The sequence below is a fragment of the Saimiri boliviensis genome, chromosome 12 (genome assembly GCF_048565385.1).
Source record: "Saimiri boliviensis isolate mSaiBol1 chromosome 12, mSaiBol1.pri, whole genome shotgun sequence".
In the NCBI taxonomy this organism is placed as follows: domain Eukaryota; kingdom Metazoa; phylum Chordata; class Mammalia; order Primates; family Cebidae; genus Saimiri; species Saimiri boliviensis.
Window position 1 is genome coordinate 77,074,037 of NC_133460.1, and position 15,878 is coordinate 77,089,914.

Sequence of the window (15,878 nt, forward strand, 5' to 3'; positions counted from 1 at the left end):
AAGCTGGAGTCAACTTTGAAAGAAAACTGACAGTAGGTAATGTAAACGTCAAACTCTGGTTGTTTGTATGGTTTATTTTGAGAAGACAAGGTTCTTTGACCTTGGGCAGCAACCACAGAGACATTGAAAGACTGATGCACTCTGATATCTGTTGCAACTATGTGTAACTCATCAACATTTGTTATAGATATCAGCAAAATGACCCTTTGGCACTTAAAAAAATTACAGAGTAACAGTATGTTCATGCTCAGAACAATCATTAAGATCACCTAATGAGTCCCTTTCTCTCAAGAATTGGAGAAATTGAAGCTAAAAGTGGGATCTGCACAACATGGACAAAATGGAAAGAGCATAAATGAAATCTTTTATTTAAAAGCAGAGAATTAAAGAAAAACCAAAGAGAATAAAAAGTTTTAAAAAGAAAAATGTCTTTTAGCTCAATTTTTTTCCACAGAAAATTGCATATTATAACCTCTCCCTCTTGCAGAAGAGGATTCACATCATGTCAATTAGGTCTTTTTTGAGATAAACACTCATTCCTTTGGAAGACACATTACCATACTGCTCTTTTCTTTTGCATTCAACTTTAAATCTTATAATCTAACTGAAGTCTTTTCACAATTAATTACTGCTCAAGTTCAGCAAGTTAAGCATGTTTATTAATTCCCATCCCACTAGAAAAATAACTAGAGGCAGCATAACCTATTTTTGTGTGTGTGTGCTCCCTCTGTGACTCTAACTAAAGAAGCATAATCTAAATTTAAGGTGACCTTTCATTTAGAAGTTAGAAAATCAGAGGTAGATATTTTGGAATTTTTATTGTCCGTAAGACCCCTGCCCTCCCACTCCCGCAAAGGAAGGGAAACTAGCAATCTAGAAAAAAATATGTATGGAAAGGCTTAGGATCTGCATCATCAAGCACTGCCAGAGGTTCTCAGCAGTACTCACTGGTTCCATGTCAGAATCAAGATGTGAAATATATATTTTAGAGATTACATAAAACCTGTTCTAAAGGATTCCAATGACAATCAACATAACTACTCAAGCAAGAAGGAAAGAAATAAAATTGTACACAACTTTAGATTTACCCAGTATATCTGCCATGTGTATTGAGAGTCAGCTTGTATATCTGGGAGGATGAGAAGGGACAATCTGATATCACTCATTTACTAGAGAAGAAAACTTAAAAGTTAAACTTAAAAGATCCAATGGCTTATATAGGTCCTTTTGAAAATGAACAATTTCCATTTAGAGACTGTACTTCAGCAAAGCTATCTGATCCATTGACACTAGGAAGGAGAGCTGATGCCAGCCAGATATTTCTTCTGGTGTTAATTAATGTAATGACCTTCTGGTCAATAAATTTTTCCTGCTTTAGAACCTGATCCAACAATTATACTAAAAAAAAACTGTTTCAAACCTGTAAAGTTGCTGACATATATACAATGCAAATTCCATTAATGGCATACCCCTGGATGTCAAGCTTGAAATACCTGGCTATATACCACAATGAAAAAATTCTGAGTTATGTATAAATAAGTTGATTTATTCATTCATAGTACATTCTCTACCCCACTTCCTCTCTCCCTTCACCTACCTCCTTCATTCCTCCAATCCAATGGTATAGAGCAGGAGTTGGCAAACGTTTTCTGTAAAGGGTCAGATGGTGGATAGTTTGGGCTTTGTGGGCTCTGCCTTTGTAGCACAAAAGTAGTCATAGTCAATCCATAAACGAATCGGTGTGGCTATATTCCAATAAAACTTCATTACAAAAACAGATTTAGCTTGCAGAGCTATAGTTTGCCAACCCTGGTTTGAAGTAGCAATTTTCAAACTTTAGCCTGAATCACAATCACACACAGACCTCTTCAAACACAGACCTCTGGGCCTCATCCTTAAGTTTCTGATTCAATAGCCCTGTCATGGGGCCTGAGGTGTTAATACGCTCCCAATCAATGCTGATGCTGCTGGTCCAGGGACCACACTTTAAGAACCACTAGTATAGAATAATGGTCTATACTGCATTCAGCAGAAGGTTAAAATGTAACAAACAATCGAGAATGTAGAAACAACATGCTACAAACTTGACTGCTAATTTTATAGAATATTTCATATGAAGACTTACTGTTAAGTGCCATAATATTATCTGTTCCTGGATGATGGAAATTTATCCCCATGCGGCCTAAAAAATAAAATAATGTTAAGCACAAAGAATGCTTAATGTAATGATTTCAAATACATCTTAAAATATGAACATTACAAAAAGCTAGAACAATCTATAACAATGCTATCAAAGTCCAAAGCAGTTACAACAGTTTTTTAAATTAAGTAATAAAACATACACATGAAAAGTCTTAAAACAAAGCCAAAGTTTCAACAACAAACAAAACAAAACAAAACAAAACAAAAGCTTCTGTTATAATAGTCTGAGATTTAACACATCTCTTGCATTCCAATTTAAACATGCCAACTCCTTGGATTAAGCATTTTATTTAAACAAACATTTATACTGTCCTTCCATTCAAGCAGCAAAAAAAAATATAGATTTGAAAAAGTATATAAATTTGAAGCTTAGAGAGAATAAAAAGAGGTTTCATACTGGCTCAAAAATGCAATATAATAATCATAATGGCAACCAGATGAAGAGGATAAAATGTATATAATAGATAGAACAGAGAAAAATGATTGGCTTAAAAATCTAGAGTTCTGGTAGCTGTCTCACTAACTAGTTATATGACATAGAATATAATGCTAATCTCCATATATTCATCCTTAAGCCTATAACAGGAGTTGCAAACTTCTGCTGACAATGGCTGGCTTCCTGTTTTGGTATCCCTCTGAGCTAAGCATCATTTTTACATTTAGAACAGCTTGTGGGCTGAGCACAGTGGCTCACACCTGTAATCCCAGACCGAGGCGGGTAGATCACCTGAGGTCAGGAGTTCAAGACCAGCCTGACCAATACAGAGAAACCCCATCTCTACTAAAAATACAAAATTAGCCGGGCATGGTAGTGCATGCCTGTAATCCCAGCTACTCAGGAGGCTGAGGCAGAAGAATCTCTTGAACCTAGGAGGCAGAGGTTGAAGTGGAGCTGAGATCACGCCATTGCACTCCAGCCTGGGCAACAAGAGTGAAACGCTGTCTCAAAAAACAAAAAAAAGAAAAGAAAAGAAAAGAAAAGAAAAGAAAGAAAAGAAAAGAAGAAAAGAAAAGAAAAGAAAAGAAAAGAAAAGAAAGAAAGGCTTATAAACACAACCAAACCAAAAATAAAACAAAGAATAATATGTGACAGAGACCACATGGCCCATAAAACCTAAAATAGTTACTCATTAGCACCTCACAAAGTTTGCCAACCCCTGGTCTATAAGATGTCAGAATCGGATGCTTCAACTAATGGCCCCTAGGGGCAAGAATGGAAGATGCAGACATTCGGTAATTTTTTTCTTTAATTATGATGGGACAAGAAGGTAGATATATCAAAAGAAAAATTAGAAAGAATCTTATATGAAAAAAAAATGTACTTAGCTTTCTTAACCAAACTCCTTCAACAAAATAGTTATTGAAACAATGCTTGTGTGTAAAGGTAGTATCTATAAACTTGACTCTGCAAGGTTTTAATGTTCACTGGAGTTATCATGAAATTCTCAAAAAATGTTAATCTTATTTCACTACCATTGTTTAAATAAATGTCAACAGTATTTTGGAGACAAAGCAGTACTACAGAAAAAGCTAAAGATAAGGTTAAAATAATTGATTTTTACAACATATACTGTTTTATATTACGTAAGTGCAAAAGGGTCAGTCATTATTTGTTAGCAAACTCCATTATGTGCAACTGGAGGCAAATAGCATTATTAAGTTCTTTTTGCCCAAAAGGAAAGCATCATAGTGGACAAAACAGAGCATTTGCCTTAAATAAAAAGGGAGAATTATTAAATAAAGTTTCTTAAATAAATTTTCTTAAATAAATAAATTTCTTAAATTCTTAAATAAATAAAGTTTCGCCTAGACAGGACCAGCCTGATTCCTTAAGGATCCCCAGGCTACAATAATTTGTAAAATGTCATTTCATATTAAGAGGCAAGAAGGGCTGGCCACAGTGGCTCATGCCTGTAATCCCAGCACTTTCAGAGGCAGACTCCATCTCAAAACAAAAAATTTAAAAAGGCAGGGAAAAACAAAACCCTCACAAGTGAAATGTCACTTGTATTGGTGTATATGTATGTATTCAAGAATGGAAAGATCTTGCCGGGCGCGGTGGCTCAAGCCTGTAATCCCAGCACTTTGGGAGGCTGAGGCGGGTGGATCACGAGGTCAAGAGATCGAGACCATCCTGGTCAACATGGTGAAACCCCGTCTCTACTAAAGATACAAAAAAATTAGCTGGGCATGGTGGCACATGCCTGTAATCCCAGCTACTCAGGAGGCTGAGGCAGGAGAATTGCTTGAACCCAGGAGGCGGAGGTTGCGGTGAGCCGGGATTGCGCCATTGCACTCCAGCCTGGGTAACAAGAGTGAAACTCCGTCTCAAAAAAAAAAAAAAAAAAAAAGAATGGAAAGATCTTAAATACATCCATAAATGGGACAATCCATCAGAATTTGATGGATTCTGATGAAACTGTTCTAACTTCATCATGAAGCATTATAGAGCTTTCAATAACAATTTTTAGTTTTTATTATTTCAAACCTCCTTATTAGGAGAAAAATGTTTCATCTCTCTACTTTTGTGGAAACTATTTTGCTAGCATTTATAATATAAGTAAAATTCTTTTCTTAGACTCGATTATGTTTTCTATTAGAAAGCCATATGAGTAAAGAATCATCTAAGAGAATCACCTATTTTATTTTTTATAGATTTCATAAACCTTTTCATATTTACTAGAAGCTAATTATCAGGAATTTCAAAAACTACCCCATTGTTAAAAGATACATTTGACAGAAACGAAAAAAAAAGGACACATTTGATGTATCTATATATAATTGCTCTATGTGCCTTATGTTTTTCCAGTTCCTAAGTCATTTTAGAGACCCTGAAAAGTATAGTCTGCAACGAATTCTATCTCCTACCACCACCTTGATCAGAACCTATAATAGGAAAATTTGTCACCAGAACAAGGCTTTGATTCAGTAGGGAGAATGATATTCTCATTTCAATTAGCTATCTCAATGTTCTCGCCATCATTTTTGGATAATCAAGACCTTATTTGAATTCATTATCACCAAATACTAATAACCATGAAAACTAGATGTGATTTACTCTAAACTAGCTTTCATCCTTTTCTGGGGTATTCAAATATAATAGTAACTAGCCAGTCACCGGAAGTCTATCCAAAAGCCCTCTAGGCTTCAAAATCACTGCCCATCAGAACTTAAGGAAATCGCATATACGGAAGATCTTTTCAAACTTTAACCAAGGAATATTTAGAGAAGGGTGTAGTGTCTAAAAAATTAGCAATATTCACTAAACATTCCTAGAATAATAATAAAGGTTTATCGATGAAATCATGCAAACTCGAATTTAGCTGATCCTTATTTGACTTCTTTTCTGTGTCTACAACCATTTATGGTAAAGAATTATGTAGTTTAAAATCACTACATCAAAAAAAGTTTTTACATTTTCCTGTAACTACTTAGCTTCCCAAACATAAAGGGATCCCTTTTGTCCTCCAGAAGTTAAACACACCTACATGGATCCTTTTTGATCCTTTCCATGAGCTCCTACAACTTTTCAGCTTGGAAAGATGAAATTAAAGGAAGCTTGGCAGTTTTCAAATTATTATTCTCTATCTTACACTGATTACTTCCAACCTAAACTTTCTTATGATGCAGTAAAACAAGAGCCTTAGGCAGTGTTTTGCAGATTGAAAGTATCATTAATCAATGAAAAGCGGAACGTTTTTTTACCTTTCCTGGCATTCTCCCTAATTCTTCTTCTTTTTTTTTTTTAACGGAGTCTTGCTCTGTTGCCCAGCCTAGGGTACAGTGGCGAGATTTTGGCTCACCGCAACCTCCACCACCTGGGTTTCAGTGATTCTCCTGCCTCAGCCTCCCGGGTATATGGGACTACAGGCATGCGCCACCATGCCCAGCTAATTTTATATTTTTAGTAGAGACTGGGTTTCACCATGTTAGCAAGTCTGGTCTCCACCTTCTGATCTCAGGTGATCCACCCACCTCAGCCTCCCAAAGTACTGGGATTACAGGTGTGAGCCACCAGGCCTGGCCTATTCTCCCTAATTCTTTGGCCTCTGACTTCAACAGGTCTCTGGATGAAAGTTAGCAACAAAACATTTTTTTTCTTTGTTTTGAGATGGGTGCTCTGTCACCGGGCTGGAGTGCAAAGGCATGATCTCGGCTCACTGCAACCTCTGCCTCCCGGGTTCAAGCGATTCTTCTGCCTCAGCTTCCTGAGTAGCTGGGATTGAAGGTGCATGTCACCACACCTGGCTAATGTTTTGTATTTGTAGTAGAGATAGGGTTTCACCATGTTAGCCAGGATGGTCTTGATCTCCTGACCTCATAATACACTTGCCTCAGCCTCCCAAAGAGCTGGGATTACAGGCGTGAGCCACCGTGCCCAGCTAATTTTGTATTTTTAGTAGTGACGGGGTATGCCTGTAATCCCAGTACTTCTTTTTTTTGACAGAGTTTCTTATAATTCCAGCATTTTGGGAGGCTGAGGTAGACAGATCACCTGAGGTCCGAAGTTCAAGACCAGCCTGGCCAACACGGTGAAACCCTATCTCTACTAAAATACAACAAAATTAGCCGGGTATGGTGGCACCTACCTGTAGTCCCAGCTACTCGGGAGGCTGAGGCAGGAGAATCGCTTGAACCTGGGAAGCAGAGGTTGCAGTGAGCTCACACCACTGCACTCCAGCCTAGCAACAGAGCAACTCCATCTCAAAAAAGAAAAAAAAAGAAACTCTGGATCAAGAAGGTCATATGCATCAGAATCAATTACCTAATATATTCTAATTTTTCCCCCAACTAATAATGCAATTTTTAAAGTAAAATCGCTCACAGCATCTTTTAAGTTAGTTTCTTTGCCTCTTCCAAAAGTAATTTTTAGATTATAAAATGCAATATATTTTCAATGGAGAAAAATTAGACAATGCAGAAAAATGGAGAAAACAGGCCAGGCATGGTGGCTCACACCTGTAATCCCAGCACTGTGGGAGGCAGACCACCTCAGGTTGGGAGTTTGAGACCAGCCTGACTAACATAGAGAAACCCCATCTCTACTAAAAATACAAAATTAACCAGGCATGGTGGTGCATGCCTGTAATCCCAGCTACTCAGGAGACTGAGGCAGGAGAATCTCTTGAACACAGGAGGTGGAGGATGAGGTAAGCTGAGATTGCACCACTGCACTCCAGCCTGGGCAACAAGAGCAAAACTTTGTCTCAAAAAAAAAAAGGAGAAAACAAGATCACCAAAGATTAAGCATTGTTAACATTCTGATTTACACTCTTCCAGTTTAGGTAATGTGTATGTATAAAGATTTCTTTTCCAAAACTGAAATTATATTATAATTTTCCAACTTAATATATTGTGTATCTTAAGTTTTACAGTTGTTAAGGAATTCTGAAGGAAAAAGAAAACATATAACAGCAAAAGAAAAACTGATTCCAAATTCGTATGAGGTCATTTCTTTTCTCTTCCTTTTGTCCAACAAATACTGTTGTTTAATCAGCTGTGAAAATAGAATCAAGTGTGTGATATCTGGTGATTTTGTATAATGCACTCTGGTGCTGCCAGTGTGACATTTTGTCACCTGTCCATGGTCTGCTATTTTTAAATTGTTCTTGTCAGCTAGCTATCTTTTAAGTATAGTATAAAATATAAGGTTTCAAAAACTGGAATGCATACTTGGTTTTACTGAGTTAAATGATGCTGTGGAAATCTGAGACTGTGTCCCACTTTCCCCACTGCACAGTATCTGATAAATAGGGGTGAGAGGGTATGAAGAGAGAGGTTGGAGAATAGGGTTACATATAGTTATTCGGTCTGTCAAAATCACAGTCTCATAATCTCAATTCACATTCACATTTAAAACACTATAAAAAAAACTACATCTATCACAATTCAAAGTTTCAAAATCCAACTAAACTCAACCTTTTGAGAGTCCAAACATAAAGTGAAATTTGTATTAATTCATAATTAATTATGAAAGTCATCTCTTTTTTTTTTTTTTTTTTTTTTTTTGAGACGGAGTTTCACTCTTGTTACCCAGGCTGGAGTGCAATGACGTGATCTTGGCTCACCGCAACCTCCGCCTCCTGGGTTCAAGCAATTCTCCTGCCTCAGCCTCCTGAGTAGCTGGGATTACAGGCACGTGCCACCATGCCCAGCTAATTTTTTGTATTTTTAGTAGAGACAGAGTTTCACCATGTTGACCAGGATGGTCTCGATCTCTTGACTTCGTGATCCACCCGCCTCGGCCTCCCAAAGTGCTGGATTACAGGCTTGAGCCACCGCGCCCGGCCGAAAGTCATCTCTTTACTTCTACAGTATGTTATGAGATAGGGAACAACGGCCATACCTTCCTCTAATCATTCCTTTTGCTTTAAAAATGCAAGTACTTCAGAAAGCTTCATATAACAGAATGTTAGTGCCATGTTTCATAAAGACTTACAGGTAAAATGCATATTCTGCTGGGATTTATTTCCCACTAACATTCTCTATAAAGTTAGAGAGACATTCTTTCAGAAAAGTATCTTAAAATCGCAATAGTAATATGCAAAAAATACAGTAAACTGTTCTTTAAAACTCTTTTAAGGAAATGATAAAACATTGGTACTATAATATTCCAAATAAGTTCCAAATAACAAATAAGCAAAAGCTGTGAGCTCAGACGTGAGGTCAAATCCTAGTTTCTTCACATACTAGTAGTGAATAATTTTTGGCAAGTTGTTAAATATTTTGTGTCTCTGTTTCCTCATCCAAGGCTGCACTCCAGAACAATTAAATCACAACTCCCAGCCTGGCGTGCAGTGGTTCACGCCTGTAATCCTGGCACTTTGGGAGGCCAAGGCAGGCGGATGGTTTGAGCTTAGGAGTTAGAGACTTAGCCTGGGCAACATGGAGAAACCCAGTCTCTACAAAAAAATTTTTAAAAACTAGGTGGGCTGGGCCGGGCACAGTGGCTCAAGCCTGTAATCCCAGCACTTTGGGAGGCCGAGGCGGGTGGATCACAAGGTCAAGAGATCGAGACCATCCTGGTCAACATGGTGAAACCCCGTCTCTACTAAAAATACAAAAAATTAGCTGGGCATGGTGGCGCATGCCTGTAATCCCAGCTACTCAGGAGGCTGAGGCAGGAGAATTGCCTGAACCCAGGAGGCGGAGGTTGCAGTGAGCCGAGATCACGCCATTGCACTCCAGCCTGGGTAACAAGAGTGAAACTCCGCCTCAAAAAAGAAAAAAAAAAAAAGAAAAATCATTGGGCCGGGCGCGGTGGCTCACGCCTATAATCCCAGCACTTTGGGAGGCCGAGGCGCGTGGATCACGAGGTCAAGAGATCGAGACCATCTTGGTCAGCAAGGTGAAACCCCGTCTCTACTAAAAATACAAAAATTAGCCTGGCATGGTGGTGCACACCTGTAGTCCCAGCTACTTGGGAGGCTGAGGCAGGAGAATTGCTTGAACCCACGAGGCGGAGGTTGCGGTGAGCCGAGATTGTGCCATTGCACTCCAGCCTGGGTAACAAGAGCGAAACTCCGTCTCAAAAAAAAAAAAAAAAAAAAACCAGGTGGGCATGGTGGCATGCACCTATAGTCCCAGCTACTCACAAGGCTGAGGTGGAGGAGAGCTTCAGCTGGGAGGTGAAGACTGCAGTGAGCTGAGATCACGCCACTGTACTCCAGCCTGGGTTACACAGCGAGACCCTGTCTCAAAATAATAATCATCATCATCACCATCATCTTTGTCTTTTAAAATTCAGGTGACTTTTTTGTTGTTGAGATGGAGTCTTGCTCTGTCACCCAGGCTGGAGTGCAGCGGCACAAGCTTGGCTCAAAGCAACCTCCACCTCCCAGGTTGAAGTAATTCTCCTGCCTCAGGTTCCCAAGTAGCTGGGATTACAGGCACCCACCACCACGCTGGGCTAATTTTTGTATTTTTAGTAGACACAGGGTTTCACCATGCTGGCCAAGCTGGTCTTGAACTCCTAGCCTCAAGTGATCTGCCTGCCTCAGCCTCCCAAAGTGCTGGGATTACAGGTGTGAGCCATCGAGCCTGGCTGCTAAAAACTCAATGATTTAAATGCTATGCTTAAAGGATGACTACACAAATTAATGGGAGGTACTTATACAAATCACTCAATTTCTACTTTACTGTTTCTGCCCCCTAAGAATGTAGAAAACCAGAACCATCCTTCTTGCTGACTTAGAGCCTGCGCCATAACAGTTTGTGTAATCTGCAAACTTTCAAACAAGATAAACTGACATGGGCTAAAGGGAGATAACAGAAAAATAGAACTGAGCAATAATTCAAGCTACAGAAGTAAATAGACAGTATATTTTTCTGAAACAAACAAGCAAACAAAATGTAATGAAGGCATATTTTTCTAAAATAAGAAGACCTCAAAATTCCATAAGAGGGGATAAATTTTGTGAAAGGCTCTATAATACTAAATTTAAATTATGATGAATAGAGAAAAATGCCTCTATAACACCAAAGGGATGGCATTCTCTTTTCCAAGTTTGTCGATTTAAATGCTTTCAAGCACTATTACTGACAGATAACCTCTGTCAGTAATAGTTCCAGACACTCTCAGTATACCTTTGAAAAGCAAAGCTTTCAATATCAGTTCTCAACTGACACCTGTCAGTTCATTTTTCAAATCTCAGTTCTATGAATGGTTAGGGAAGAAAAAAATTCAAATACATAAAAATGTTTAACCAGGCACTAACCCCAAATAATCAGCCAGGCCTATTTTTCTGCTGTAAGAGGGAAACTGCATGGGATGAAGAAAAAGTAACTCCTCCCTGTTTTTGCCAAGATGCCATCTATACCGGGCTTCCCCGGTTAGGGTAAAGGATCTTACTTCTCTGCTCAATGTACTATAGTTGTTATTTCCTTATGATCCTTCTAGAGTCGGGAGAATATGATTAATCAAAGCTAATGACCGTGAGTTTTCAGAGTAGTTCCATAGGAGCTTGGTGAACCCTCATCACAGGTAGAAAGTCAAGGAACAGCTGTAAGGAGGGTAATAGGGATGAATCTTTTTCCTTATCTCTTCCACACCCACCTCTCTCAACACCTTTAATCCCTTTAATCTCATAGTTATGAAGAGAGTTGGATTTTCCTTCAATCCACTAAAAATGAGAACAGAGAACAATTGCTCCCTCCTACTCTATCTGCCAACCCACAGATTTCTGTGCTTAGAAAAGAAATAAGGAGCCGGGCGCGGTGGCTCACGTCTGTAATCCCAGCACTTTGGGAGGCCGAGGCGGGTGGATCACAAGGTCAAGAGATCAAGAAAATCCTGGTCAACATGGTGAAACCTCATCTCTACTAAAAATACAAAAAATTAGGTGGGCATGGTGGCACATGCCTGTAATCCCAGCTACTTAGGAGGCTGAGGCAGGAGAATTGCCTGAACCCAGGAGGTGGAGGTTGCGGTGAGCCGAGATCACGCCATTGCACTCCAACCTGGGTAACAAGAGCGAAACTCCGTCTCAAAAAAAAAAAAAAAGAAAGAAAGAAATAAGGAACAGGGCCAGGGCCAGTGGTTCATATCTATAAGCTCAGCACTTTGAGAGGCTAAGGTGGGAGAATTGCTTGAGCTCAGGAGTTCAAGGCCAGCCTGGGCAACATGACAAAACCCCGTTTCTACAGCAAACAGAAAAAATCAGCCAGGCGTGGTGGCCATGCCTCTAGTCCCAACTACTGAGTGGAGCTGAGGCAGAAGGATCGTTTGAGCCTGGGAGGTAAAGGCTGCAGTGAGCCAAGATCATGCCACTGCACTCCAGCCTGGGTGACAGAGCAAGACCCTGTCTCAAAATAATAAATACATAAAAATAAGAGAAGTTGTCATTAGAGTATTACCCTCTTCAAAAGTCTCCTTTCTCATCTTTGAGGCACTCTCTCAAACAAAAGGAAAAGTATAAGACATATTAAAAAAAAAAAAACAAAAAAGCCACACACACTTAGGAGACGATTATGGTATTCTGTTATACTCAAGCACTGTAGTTTGGTATCTTTAAAAAGCAAAAAAAGAAAAATAAATTAGTCCGGGTGGGCACAGTGACTCACGCCTATAATCCCCGCATTTTGGGAGGCTGAGGCAGGCGAATCATGAGGTCAGAAGTTCAAGACCAGCCTGGCCAGCATGGTGAAACCCCATCTCTACTAAAACATACAAAAAGTAGCCGGGCATGGTGGTGCATGCCTGTAATCCTAGCTACTCGGGAGACTGAGGCAGGAGAATTGCTTGAACCTGGGAGGTGGAGGCTGCAGTGAGCTGGGATTGCGCCACTACACTCCAGCCTGGGTGACAGAGCAAGACTCTGTCTCTCGAAAATAAAAATAAAAAAAATAAATTAATTAATCCAATTTTTATTTAAATACTCATTTTGTGATTTGATTAATGCTGTAGAAGGTATTTTTCAGTATGCTGTGAAGAAAGTTCAATTCAGCTTTTCTTCTATATAATTTTTATCATGGGGGATGTTCCCACAAATATTTTCAAGGCTGGTCAACTGAATACATGACCGAAAAACTATTAAAGCTTATTTACTTTACTAAAACAGAAGTCTCATTATCTCCTGAACTTCCTATTCTGTCATGTCCCACACTAATCCTTTTCTTCCCTTGAATCAGGACAGTTGAATAAAGGGATTTTTTACTAAATACATTTCTAAGATAAAATATAATTGTGAACATATTTTTACCACGTTCTTTAAGTACATCTTGAAGTACTTTATTCTCCATAAATTGGATATTCTATTTTATATTTTTTATGTTATTCAGATAATACAATTTTGGAAAGTCAAAATAACCAAAAAATTCTTTTCCTTTCTCCTTTAAGTGGCTTTGAAAATGATAAGACATTTATCCTTCAATAATCACTACTTATTTATGAAAAATATAAAATTTTGACACTTGTATCTGAAAAATTTCAACATTTAGCTGCAGTTTAGTTGGAAAGAAGCCAATATTGTAAGGATACCATGACTACTTCCAGCAAAAAATTGTGAATAGAATTCACAGAGCCAGAACTCACACACAGGTTTCACTGACTACAACTCAGTCAGAAAGGCTGAGTTGAAATTTCACCTCCTGTATGAAGAATATAAAATATCTGGAAGGATGTTAATAAAAATAATAACCGGTTACTTCTAGGTAGACAATCTCTGGTGATTTTTTAATAAACTTTCCTTTTTGTCCTTTTACATACTATTTGAGTTTCTTTGTTTTGTTTTGAGCAGTTTCTAGTGCCAGGGACTTCATTTGATCTTCAAACTCACTCTATAAAGTAGGTAATTTATTTTAACAATAAGGACATTGAGGCTTTGAAGAGGCTAATTTATCCAGAATAACAGACAGCCAGAGGCAGAGATAGAATTCACACCCAGGTTTCACTGACTGCAAAGTCAGAAAGGCTGAGTTGAATGGAGAATATAAAATATCTTGAAGGATGTTAATAAAAATAACCTTTTGGCGGGGCGCGGTGGCTCAAGCCTGTAATCCCAGCACTTTGGGAGGCCGATGCGGGTGGATCACGAGGTCGAGAGATTGAGACCATCCTGGTCAACGTGGTGAAACCCCGTCTCTACTAAAAATACAAAAAATTAGCTGGGCATGGTGGCACGTGCCTGTAGTCCCAGCTACTCAGGAGGCTGAGGCAGGAGAATTGCTTGAACCCAGGAGGCGGAGGTTGCGGTGAGCCGAGATCGTGCCATTGCACTCCAGCCTGGGTAACAAGAGCGACACTCTGTCTCAAAAAATAAAAATAAAATAAAAAATAAAAAATAAAAAATAAATAACCTTTTTTACCTCTAGATAAAGAGTCTCTGGTGATTTTTTTAACTTTCCTTTTTGTCCTTTTATGTACTACTTGAATTTCTGTTTTGTTTTATTTTGCTTGAGATGGAGTCTCACTCTGAAACCCAGGATGGAGTGCAGTGGTGTGATCTTGGCTCACTGCAACCTCTACCTCCCAGGTTCAAGCGATTCTCCTGCCTCAGTCTCTTGAGTAGCAGGGATTACAGGCACAAGCTACCACACCTGACTAGTTTTTGTATTTTTAGTAGAGACAATGTTTTACCATGTTGGTCAGGCTGACTTGAACTCCTGACCCACCTGTCTCAGCCTCCCAAAGTACTGAGATTACAGGCGTGAGCCACCACACCTGGCCTGGATTTCTTATGAGTAAAAATGTATTTTTTTCTGAAGAAAAAGGGAAAACAAAAACCAGTTACTCTGGGACTGGGTGCGGTGCTGACACCTGTAATCCCAGCACTTTGGGAGGCTGAGGCAGGTGGATCACCTGAGATAAGGCATTTGAGAACAATAGTCTGGCCAATGTGGTAAAACCCTGTATCTACTAAAAATACAAAAATTAGCTGGGCGTGGTAGCAGGTGCCTGTAATCCCAGCTACTCGGGAGGCTGAGGCAAAAGAATCACCTGAACCCAGGAGGTGGAGGTTGAAGTGAGCGGCGATCGTGTCATTGCACTGCAGCCTAGGCGACAAGAGTGAGACTTTGTCTCAAAACAAATAAACAAATAACAACAACGAAATAAAAACATTACACTGTACTTGAGTTTTGAGGCCCTCAAAACAGTGTCCCCATGTTCAAGTAGGAATAAAGGATATTGAAAGCATGAAGAAAAACAAGATGGTATAAAGGGAAGTGCTTCTGGACAGACTCATACAGAAGCCACATGGTAGTTCCTCTAGCCTACCATCCTTCTCTTAAAGCTCAATCCTCCTAAATGTTTATATCTTTTGACCCAAAGACTCTCACTATGAATTTACCTTAAGGAAAAGCTATGTGCAAGAACTCATTCATGGCAGCATTATCTATAATGGAGGCAAAACTGGAAACAATCTAAAAGTCTAAAGTCAAGGCCTACCAATAAATTACAAAGATCTGACAGAGCATGGACAATGTTTATTACATGGGAATCAGACAAAGAACACACCATTGTAATCTTCATTTTTTAGTTATCTTTTTTTATAATTTTCTCCACTTTTTTTTTTTTTTTTTTTGAGACGGAGTTTTACTTTTGTTACCCAGGCTGGAGTACAATGGTGCGATCTCAGCTCACCACAACCTCCGCCTCCTGGGTTCAGGCAATTCTCCTGCCTCAGCCTCCTAAGTAGCTGGGATTACAGACACGCGCCACCATGCCCAGCTAATTTTTTGTATTTTTAGTAGAGATGGGGTTTCACCATGTTGACCAGGATGGTCTCGATCTCTTGACCTCGTGATCCACCCACCTCAGCCTCCCAAAGTGCTGGGGTTACAGGCTTGAGCCAGCGCGCCTGTCCAATTTTCTCCACTTTTTAAAGTAAAAAATTATTTAAAATATTTTCCTTAAAATGCAAGTATAGGCTGGGCACGGTGGCTCACGCCCATAATTCCAGCACTTTGGGAGGCCAAGGTGAGCAGATCACTTGAGGTCAAGAGTCTAGGAACACACTGGCCCACATGATGAAATCCCATCTCTATTAAATATGCAAAAACTAGCTGGGCAAGGTGGCGGGTGCCTGTTATCCCAGCTACTTGGGAGGCTGAAGCAGAAGAATCATTTGCACCCAGGACAGAGAGGTTTCAGTAAGCCAAGATTGTGCCACTGCACACCAGCCTGGCCAACAGAGCGAGACTCTGTCTCAGAAAAAAAAAAAAAAAAACCCACCAGT

General features: G+C 39.4%; 1 protein-coding gene across 7 annotated transcripts in view; it reads right to left on the reverse strand.

The window, feature by feature from the left end:
- The window catches only part of CPEB3 (cytoplasmic polyadenylation element binding protein 3), a 247,140-nt gene that overhangs the window by 146,875 nt on the left and 84,387 nt on the right, over positions 1-15,878 (reverse strand). For all 7 annotated transcript variants that reach the window (XM_074382575.1, XM_074382576.1, XM_039465097.2 and 4 more), the window contains exon 4: positions 2,126-2,182. In XM_074382575.1, the coding sequence (XP_074238676.1) occupies positions 2,126-2,182 (57 nt within the window). The remainder of the gene's footprint in view (positions 1-2,125; positions 2,183-15,878) is intronic.